The following is an 11177-nucleotide window of genomic DNA, read 5'->3' on the forward strand; positions in this document are numbered from 1 at the left end:
TTATGTAATCCGAAAGCTAATAACACATCGAAAAAAAAGACTTCCGGATTACATAATCCGGAAGCTAATCTTATGTATAGAAAAGACTTCCGGATTATGTAATCCGGAAGCTAATCACAAAAGACTTCTGGATTACATAATCCGGAAGCTAATTTTGAATCTGAAAAATGACTTCCGGATTATGTAATCCAGAATATTGAAAAGGGTATTTTTGGAATAAGAAAAATTTATGGGGGTGGCACAAGAAGGTATGGAGGTGCAGGAAGAAACAGCCTTCTCTCTCTCCTCTTTCTTGGAGAAGAAGATGAAGAACCATCATCACTCTCTTAAATTGTAGAACGCCACTCTCACACACTTCACTGGGTAAACAAAACACAGCCTTCCACAATGCTCAAATGCTTCTCCTTCAAATCATCTACTTCTTCACCAACCATCCAAAACCCTTCCCAAGGTAACTAACTCCTAAACCCATTCTTCTTTCTCAACAACTTTTTCCTCACTTAACTGACAAAACGTTGCGTTTTGCAGAGAGCACATCCAGCATCTCTCGCGAGTACCACCACGCCGTGCACACCACGTCTTTTTCCGAGATTCGCTTCAACGTCGAGGCCCAGGCCCACCACCTCAACCCCACGCGCGAGCGCGTTCAACAAGCATTAGACCACTTCAACCCCGATAACCTCACGCGCCTCTTCTCCGCGTTCTTCGACCACACCGAAACTGCCTCCGACCTCTGCCTCCACCTACACCGCTGCCTCCTTCGCGCGCGTGCCCTTCACGCGCCGCTCCTCGATCTCTTCCAAAGCCTGGACCCTTCCCACCCCTCCCAAAACGACTGCGTTCGCGCCCTCGACCTCTTCCAGCCCTTCCACACCCTCCCAAACCCCATCCCCGACTCCCACACCTTCTCCGCCATCCGCGCCGACCTCTCCGTCCTCAAAACCACCCTCGACCACCGCGCCGCCAGATCGCTCAGGAGCCTCCGCCTCTCCCGCCGCCTCTTCCGCGGCTCGGCCATCTGCCTCGTTGTGGTTGCAGTTGCCGTGATTGCCGCCACCGTCGCCGCCACTGTGCACGCTGTGGTTGCAATTGCTGGAAGTGGTGCCGGTTTTGCTCTGCCGGTTTGTGCGTCTGAGAAGAGGGAACTTGCGAGACTGAGGCAGCTTGATGCTGCTGCCAAATGTGCTTACGTGTTGAGCAACGATCTCGGGACGATCGACGCTCTGGTGTCGCGGCTGCGCGCGGCGGTGGAGGGGGACAAGGTGTTGGTGGGCCTTGGGTTGGAGAGGGGAAATGAGAGGTATCTTGTGGAGGAAGTTATCAAGCAGCTCTGGAAGAGTCACCAGGGATTTTTGCGCCAGGTTGAGGATCTTGAGGAGCATATATTCCTCTGCTTTTATAACATTAACAAGGCAAGGCTTTTGGTTCATCAAGTGATATGCACTGATTCAACTTCCTAGTTCTAATTCATAACCAATTCATCAAGCCTTTAAATTCTTATTCTAATTCATCCTTGCAGCTGCATTGCAATTATTGTACCCAATGCAGACTTTATAGTAGTTTCACCTTGTAGACATGTGATGTTATATACTCTCTCTTGCTTAAAATTCATTTCTAGTTTGGTAGTTTGTATAAAACTCATCATATTATGCACTTTTCTTTTGTTTTCTCATTTCAGTTTTTGTTCTGTCCATTTTTGGACTTGTGCAGATACCAGTCGCGATGCAATTCAAAAAGTCTTGCTAGATTCTAACCCAAACTGTTATTTAATAATTAACCATTTGCCTCCTATGCTAAATTTCATAATTTTTGGGTTAAGTTTTTATGATAATAAGGGTCATTCTAATGGAACTGTGAAATGTGACAAAAATAGTAGTAGATATTGAAATGACACCAAAAGCCAGCATTCTGGATTTATTTTAAAGCTTTGTACAAATCTTTTTTAAACTGCACTTCAGATATTATTCAGAAACGCGACCGTGAGATCTTGTAATGTTTGCTATGCTATTGATCTTGTTTTTGATTTCTGAAGCATAAACATGTGAGCTTAGGGGCAAGGGATGAAGGAGTGCAAAACTCAAAATACTGGCCACGCAGGTTCACCTTTATGGGATTTAAGGTAATAGATCCTATTTCCCTACCAATGTCAATAACTATCCCAATGAAATTCACCAAGACTTTATTTGTTTACTAATGGGTTTAAGAACATTGCAAAGATTTAACAGAAGATGAAGAATGAGGAAGTTTTACTGTGAAATTATGGGACATAACATGATTACTACTGACAAATATTCCTAACCACCATCAAGGAGAGGTGTTTCCCTGCCTTGCCTTGAGGACAAGCTCTTCAGTCGTGGTGCCAATGATCTCGTTAGCCCGTTTCAGCCCAACGCATTGGTATCGGTTAATGATATCCTGAACTCAAAGGAAAGCTTTCAGTCAAATAAAAAATCTTAATCTTCTGATCAGCGTGTCTTAGGTAACAACAGTGAAACTTATCTCCCAGTTTTATAAACATATTTACTATACATACAATACAACCACAAACAAGATGTCAAAATGTACTCTTACATGTATATTGAAGAGTCTAATAAACAAAATTATACAATCAATTAATCCTCATTCATGTTAAGCACAACTTGTTTTCCTTGATTGGTGAATTAGAAATAGGATGGAAAAAAAGAGTTAAGTGGTATATATAATAACATTTACTAACTAGAAATAGGAAGGAAAAATTAAGAAATAAATGAGCGAGGTTTTTTTTTTTTTTTTTTATAAAATAGCATTCTATTTAAATTCTATACTAAAATGTATAAAATGGACACAACTTATGTATAATAGATTAAATAAAATGACTTGTGCAATTGGCTAAAAGACAAGGCTTCAAAATCACCAGTATTTCCTCAAAATACAACTGAAGTTACCGAACATGGTGATAACATAAAGTATTAAACTAGTCATGGAAGTTTTGCAACATTATATATACTTAACCAAACCAAAAACATTGGAAGGGAATCTACCTTGGTGACGATTCCCAACTTCTCTAATTTCTGAACTGCATCATCCACATCAAAATTGCATCTCTCTCCAAACTCTTCTCTGATTAGATCCTCACACCATTGATCGAGTTCCTGATTCACATTATCATATATAGCTTATATGAATGAGTAGATGTGACAAAACTCTTGTTTCCTAACTTCAAATTGAAAAATTATAAAGAAAACAAGATTTGCTTAATTGCTATTGATGTCCATACTTGTCTATTAGCTTTCCCCTGCTCCATCAGAATAAAAAATGATATTATTACTTCTTTAACCTGCACATAAGATCTTAAGATGAGTGTGACTTTTAGATGTTAAGCATGTGCATGGCTACATGCAGCAACATCACAAGCCGGCCAAAAAATCAAAACAGATAGCTGCTTACACATATCTTTTTAATTCCTTTAAGCCTCTGTCATGTGCATATACATATAATTTTATCTGAGAACATTATTATGTTGCTCTGTAGTTTAGTTATAATAGTTAGGTTTATAAGTAACTTGAATAAAATCCCATTTTCTTAAATTTTGTCTTTCGAAGTCCCTACCTTTTAATCTCATTTTTAATTGGGGTGCCTAAGGATGAGTGTCACACTGAATGTTCTACTAGAAATTGATATTGTAAGCTTAATCTGGCTTAATGCCTTTAAACCTTTGCCCAATTTAGACAGTCGTATTGATGGTGGTGACAAATATTTATCCGTTACAGTTTTTCCATCAGAAGCCCTATATTTTGGTGTAATGGCAAAACAAGTTAACAAAAATCATTGATAATAGTTTATTGGAAATAATTAAAAAGGTAAACAAAAAGTAATGACACAAAGCACATAAAGCTAGCACTTACTTCCTGTTGAATGACATCATCACATAAATGGAGAAGTGTACCCTTTCCACTGTCCAGTTGTTTGTCATACATTGACTGTGTAATCAAATTTTGGTATTGGACCAAGTTTTGTTGGAACCTATGAGAAGTTAAAATTTAGAAGCCACAGGATAAATAGATTCATCTAACACTGACCATACATGTGTATGATCAATTGGATAATATAACATGATTCGAAGGTTTCATTCATAAACTTTAACTTCTGGAATTAAAGGTGTTGTTTTATCAAATTTGACAAAGATTTCGATGATAACATAAACATTGTTTTCTAAAAAACATAAACTATAACTTTGATTCTCGAAGGTGTAATTTACTTTTGCTTAAATTTTAAAAGTATTAAAATTTAAAAAAGAAAAAGTCTTGAAAGTGTAAATTGTTTATCATTTGGAAGATCTATGTTAAAATTAGTTTTTGTGTTTAAGTAACACTATTATTTTAGCATATGAGCTCAACTATTTATTATCATTGTAGCTTTTGAAAATTCATTCAAATTTTCAATTAAACGCTATATATAAATTTATTGGGAGATGATGGAAGTGAAAAGTTAAAAAATAAGAAATGAAACTGAAGGCAAAAAAAATAAAAATACTAATAATATGCTTCATTAAAATTTGAAAAATACTTTAAGAAACTTAATTTTAGATACAAACATTAAGTTTCACAGAGATCTTTTAATGATAAGACTAAAGTAACAGATGAATTAGGAACTTTTAAGAACCTAAGTGAGAACAAATTACACTTTCGATGACAAAACTTACTCTTTAGCTTATTAACTGCCATCATTGAATGCTATATAGAGAGGATGAAATAGTTGAGCTAAATGCAATGCAGATGAAAATCTGAAACTGATAAATGCAATGCAGATGAAAATCTGAAACTGATAAATGCAAAGCATATATTTCCAAGGGAAGGAAGCATACGTAAAGTATGTCTTCACAAAATAGCCAATTACTGTAGAAAGAATAGCACCAATGACCCGCAAATCAGCTGTATCCACATTAAGAGAACTACCTACAGCAGCCTGTGAAGGAAAACATATTAAATGCATTAGTGCAAAATGACCAAGAGCAGAAGCACTATTGTACAAAAACTCAAACCTGTGATTGAAAAACTAACCAGACCAACTACAGCAGATCCAAGAAACTTGACCCAATCCATTGGAGTCAGTCCAGGATTTTTCTTTTCTGGCTGTCAAGTAAAAAGTAGTGACCAAGTCATCGCTTATGCTCATTTGGGGAAAAGGGTAAAAACCATTGGATGTTGTTGAAATGTTTCACAAATGAGGTAACTCACAAGAACTATTTCCATATCAGCCATTGGAATGTTTTTGAAATGCTTCACATAAATTGCTCTTTCTTTTTTTGATTTGGAGCTAGCTTGTCTGAAGAATCAATTTCCAACTTAGAATTCAGCACAATACTTATATGTACTTATTTAATTCCAATCCAGGCATTACTTATGTGAACCCAAACCCTCTCAGAAGATAACTCAAATTCCTTGTTTTTCACATAATACACTTATATGAGAATTTTCAGAATAGTCTTTTGGGTTTTTCTTAACAAGATATACAAACAAGTTTATAACTATCATTGTCTTAGATGAAAGAATTTTATTCTCTCAAAATAGCAAGCATATAGATCAGAAATGCAAGGAAAGACTGATAATTATACACAAAGAGGGATATTTTTCATCTAACTTTTTATTATTTCTTGAGAAGATAAACAAACTAGTCTGTATTACTTAGGTTATTTATGAGAGTTTCTTTACTTTTTGTTTTTATTTGTATGAATTTAGTTTAGTTGCTCATATTTTCGTTTTCTTTTTATTTTATATTATTTTTTATGACAAGTGTTGTTTAACATAATTTTTTTTAAAAGTCTATAATTCAGTCTATTAAACGATCAAAGAGTTTTATTTAACAAACTAGCATAGTAGAGATCAAACATACAATTGAGCACTACCTGTAAACAACAATTATCCTATCAAATGTAGGTTCTTGGATTGTGTTCTTGTTCAGCAAACTACCAATTCTGAAAATTAGCAAACAATTTCATGAGTGACAAGAAGATCAAACATTCAAGATTTAAACATTTTTTACAGGCATGAGCTCAGCAGTTTTGCGAGATAAAGCAGCATGCATTTCTCAGAGAAATGAATAGTTAGATTTCTAGATGGAAAGTTGAGATATAATAAACAAGAATAATTGGCCAAATCCTTGCAAAAATCCATCTTCAAACTTTATACTGGGTGACTACTGTCTGTGAATGTTAATTTTTAAAATTTTCCAAGGCCAGTAGCAGAATGCATGAAAATGAATGGTAAATGCTATAATGAAGTATGAAAAGAAGATAAGGACAGCAGAAGCTGAAGCTACAACAACAATACAAAAAGAGTTTCAGCAAGACCTCAATGGCATTTTTTCAAGACGTATCCGTTCATATACATCATCCTGATAATCTTCCGACTCCAACTCATCGTCCTTCTTCGGATCCTTATTTTGACTCCCTTTTAACCTTCCGAAGAAAAACTTCTCCAACCTGCAAGAACCATGTGCTAAAGTTTGTGTAAACAGATAATATAATTTTTATTTCAATGTGTTTTCAAATGGAGATTACAATATCTCTGAATATTCTCAAATTCACATTTCTTTCGTATAACTATTATGCTATAAATGACATTTCAAACAAAAATTAAAAGTAATTATTTTAGCCATTCAAATTTCTGATAGTTGAAAATAAATGTTGGAGATTCCGCATCGACTAGAGCATCGACTAGAGATTACAGCATTTCATTGTATATAAAGTGGATGCAAACCTCAATCCATGAGCCGGTTTTATGAGGTTGAGTTAGACTTAAAAGTCCACTTCGTAATATGGTATTAGAGTCATTTAAAGCCTATTCTAACAAATGTTTGTTGATCTTATCAGACCATCCACTATCGGGTCATTAGGCTTAAAGTCCACTTCGTAATAATAAAAACTGATGGTTTTGAGTTTAATGTTTATCAATTATCTGCAGAAATAACCTACAGGAATCATGATCTTCATAATGGATTCTTCATTAACATAATTTAATAAAATTGAATCGCCAGTGTGAGTGTTCCTTACCTGATTAGTCTTGATATATATAACCAAAACCGTGCTATGAGCATATCCACTTTCTCCATGATAAAGAAATCAGTCGTTCGATCAATTCCAATGCCACGCCGAAAAATAATATACTATAGTAACAAGATATGTTAGTTTTCCATTTCACAAAAGTATTAAAATCGTGTAATAAAATAATTCTGATCGGTGTTTATATGTTCATCCTGCTTGATTTGGATAACAATGAACTCTACAGCACCAAAAGTACCTTGTTGGATAGGAGCCCCTTGTACTTAAATTTAAAGGCATACCTTATCATGGAAATCTGGAAGGTTATCATGCGGATGTGTTTGAAAATATTTTTTCAAAACAAGCTTGTCAAGCTACATCAGCAAAACAGAGATCAGAAACTGTTAACAGCACAATCAAGCATCCAAAGTGACCTGTGCCGTTAAAGGCACATATATTATGCCTTTATGTTGAGTTAAAAGGTAGAAACATTGTTGCAAACCTTGGATTCATTAACTGTAATGGGAAGATTTAGAAGATACTGTCCAGAAAGAGCAATATCAACCTCTTCTTGAGTCGCAATCTTGAAGTTGCTTTTTCTCATCACCTGCGTATGTCAGAATGTTCAGATACCAGAATAACAGATATACACAATCTCACTGATTTGCAATCAATCCCTGAATATTTTGTTGTTCTAAATCTTATTCACAATATAAATTTAGGCCAAGCAACATGAATAAATCTTTTAAGAAAATGTTACTTTGATAAAAGGAGAGTGTGAGGCAGAGTTTACATTTATGACTGACATAATACTTTTCCAAATATTTCTCTTTTCATTTGTAATATGGTGTATGGTTTTCAATGTATCAACACTTATAAAATTAATCCATTTAGGTAAAAAAATATTTTTCTCTCCCACTATAATCTAGTCCAAGGTTGTCAACATATCAATCATCTTCTTTCAATCACTTTAAAACATGAATTCTTTCTAGTAATTTAAGACTTTAATTTTATGTAAACTTCAAAGTCTTATACTTCTAAAATTTACCAAATTTTCTTGTCTCCGAGGTTCCCATATACCATATCATGTCTGTACTTCCTAGCCTCTAGGCCAAGGTTTTAAAAAACTGTCAGTGACTGCGATTTCAGCTACAATGTGAAGGTTTTTGGAGTCACCCTCGTTCAATTGCAACCACGATTTCAGCCGCATTTGATCGTCACAACCCTTATACTTCCTCTCCCTCCAATTCTAGCACAAGGCTAAATTAGTATTTTATTTATAGAAAGTTTCATTCTTTGATGCAGAGGGGAGAAATAAAGGGTTTTTAAAGTTGATTAAATTAAAAGGACAGTTAAATTGCTTCCCATTATGTCATAGCCTGATATCCAAAATAAAGGTGTAAAGTAAAATATATTTATAATAGTTGCATCTTGTCAATGGAGACATGGGAAGATTTGGGACATGTAAGTTATAAGCAAACCTATATAACCAACTATAACACACTGTCTTCAACTCAAAACCTTAACCTTAAGAGGATAGGTTTATGAATTTTTTTTTTATATGTTGCTCTTCTTGCATATTTTTATTGAATGTAGCACTCTATATCACATTTCATTTCTTAAGGCGATAGGTTTATGAGGTTTTTCTTTTTATACGTTGCTCTTCTTGCATATTTTTATTGAATGTAGCACTCAGAGCTCTCATTTGACTGCAACAAACTCCTTTTCAAGTGTGATTTGCCTCTACATTAGTTATGTCACACTCCCTCTCAATCCAACATTCTACACACATTTTATATACAACAATCATTATGTAGACAAGTTATGATTTGAGCTGAGTTAACTTCTCTACTAAAATCATCATTGCTATTGGTTAAAGTCTAAGATGTTCCTAGAAAACTGTAAACTATGGAAATTCATGAAGTATCCAAAATACCTCAAAAAGGTAAGTCAAGAAATTCTGTTCAAGAACATCAATTTCTTCACTAGGTAACTTCTGCCGTTCCAACTTCTGGGACCCGGATACAGGATCAAAGAGAGAATAGATTTGCTTTAAGCACAAAAAAAGGAGAAAAAAAAAATCAGTCTCCAACCATATCACTAGACTAGTTGTATCAGAAAAAAATGGTCAAGGAAAGAATACCATCATGTCCTCAAACTGTAGAAGGTACCAAGCTCGGATTGTGTACTCTATTCTCTTGCAGAGCTTCAAAAATTCAACTCGGTCAGCACTATGTTCTGCACATAGTACCCAAATGATTCAATAGCAAGCTTTGGAAGGAGGGTGTGGGGGCTGTTCATATATTATTTCATCTAAATAAAAACTGCAAAATTTTATCATCACAGCTGCTCCAAATAATAAGAATTTATTTAAATAGATTGCACTTACAGAGTCCAGATTTATACTGTTATTCAATCATGGATTGTCATGTTTGATACCGTTCTGAACTTTTTTTAGTATATTACTTTACAAGTCATGCAGTGAATGGTGATAGAATAAAAGTTTTCTCGCATTAGTTAGCAAGTTTGGTGTCTTTAATAGTAATTACTTAAAAGTTATCTTTATTATGATTTCTATTTGGTTTATGCATTAAAACCTTTTATACATATGGTTCTTACAAATTGAACTCGAAGTCATATTTGAATATTTTCAATTGATTGCAGTTTAAAAGTTTTTACACTATCATTGTATCAAAGATTGAAAATTAAACTCAATTAATAATTTACATGGTATAGAGAGCATGGTTTTCAATTGCTAACAACTTTGTAATTGCTGCTGCAATCATAGTTTCAACTACAATCACTGCTTCATTATTATTGTGATATTGGTGGTCTTTGCAACCATAAGAATATGAAAAGAAATCATTAAAAGAATATATTAACACTTCCAAATCAACTAATATATTACCATTTCCGTTCTTATTGAAGTGTCTGTTAAAAAATTTATGTACAAACTAAAAAATATAATGATGTGTTTTGTTTTCATGAAATAGGTTTGAAGTTTCCTAATTTACGTTTCACTGTTTTCAGATCAAATAAATGCATATCAGTTGCAGAAGTGTTAATACAAAAAATAGATAAAAAGTAAAAACATGATCGATAAGATGGTAGTTATTTTAAACTTTGAAAACAAAATACAAACAAAAACAAAACTCTATAAAATGCGTCAATTAAGCAATTGAACCAAACTTGTTTGGCATTCAAAGTAGCAACACTGATCATCATGATGAAAGTGCAACAAAAAAAGTAGACAGAGACAAATTCGCAGGAACAGAATCATGGTATAGATTAGAGAAACCAAAGTGTCTGAGAAGAACATACTGATAAGGTTGGCCAATGTCATGATTAGGTGAGGCTTCAAAACTGGAATAACCGATTCACGTTCTATTCGAATCAATTCCTTCTTTTGACCTTGAACCATTCCTTCCCAACCTGGACGTGCCATTTTTCTTTTGCACCAAACCAAACGAGTCCCAAAGAAATGGATGAATAAGAACCAAAGGAACCCACGAGACCGTAATTTTATATCCAAAAGGATCAGAGAAAGAAGAAACAGAGCGTTTCTTGGCAATACATTAGAGAATAAGATTCATGCTTCGCAAACTAGGCATAAGATGCTTCACAGTGCTGCAACAACCACACATAAACAAAAGAGAAAAAGAAAATGCTCTGTGCTAATAAAATAAATTTGAAAATTAGAAATGAAAATAAAAAAAGCACGTTCGTGTTTAAGATGAAACTACCACCACCAACGTTGTCTAGAAAACACAAATGTTGGGGAAATTCACGTGCATGGCCAAGCGTTATTGTTCATCGTTTAGAAAGTGAAACTACGGTGCGCACGTGTGTGTCGTGTATGTGATTGATTGTGAAATTGATTTGTTCAAACTTTCTCTTCCATATTCACAAAATAGATTCATTCATTCCAATTTTTTTCCCCATTCTTTTAATTTAGTGCAAAAACAATAGAGAGACCATTATCTAGAGAAAAGAAAAAGTATGTGTGCTTTTTTTTTTTCTTTAATTTTTCAAAAATAAAATAAAATAATACTGACACTTTAAAAAAAATATTATTTTACAACTCATTCTAATGATATAATAATATATGTTAACATTTTAAGTTAAAAAAAATAAAAATATTAATATATTAGCATTAAGC

General features: G+C 34.2%; 2 protein-coding genes across 2 annotated transcripts; one reads left to right on the plus strand and one right to left on the minus strand.

Annotated features, from left to right (window-relative positions):
* The first annotated feature begins 271 nt into the window (after positions 1-271).
* LOC137837247 (UPF0496 protein At3g19330-like) lies at positions 272-1672 on the plus strand. Its single transcript, XM_068646190.1, has 2 exons — positions 272-451; positions 529-1672. Exons 1-2 carry the CDS (start codon positions 388-390, stop codon positions 1458-1460), a joined length of 996 nt encoding a protein of 331 aa, XP_068502291.1. The 5' UTR covers positions 272-387; the 3' UTR covers positions 1461-1672.
* Positions 1673-2217: 545 nt separating this feature from the next.
* LOC137837246 (uncharacterized) lies at positions 2218-10894 on the minus strand. The gene is made up of 15 exons (XM_068646189.1): positions 10340-10894; positions 9162-9256; positions 8955-9068; positions 7521-7625; positions 7321-7392; positions 7031-7143; positions 6329-6460; positions 5885-5953; positions 5217-5304; positions 5040-5111; positions 4844-4944; positions 3885-4002; positions 3257-3316; positions 3021-3131; positions 2218-2415 (listed from the first exon to the last, which is right to left on the minus strand). Exons 1-15 carry the CDS (start codon positions 10461-10463, stop codon positions 2305-2307), a joined length of 1485 nt encoding a protein of 494 aa, XP_068502290.1. The 5' UTR covers positions 10464-10894; the 3' UTR covers positions 2218-2304.
* Positions 10895-11177: the final 283 nt, after the last annotated feature.

This window comes from Phaseolus vulgaris, chromosome 4 (assembly GCF_000499845.2).
Source record: "Phaseolus vulgaris cultivar G19833 chromosome 4, P. vulgaris v2.0, whole genome shotgun sequence".
Lineage (NCBI taxonomy): Eukaryota > Viridiplantae > Streptophyta > Magnoliopsida > Fabales > Fabaceae > Phaseolus > Phaseolus vulgaris.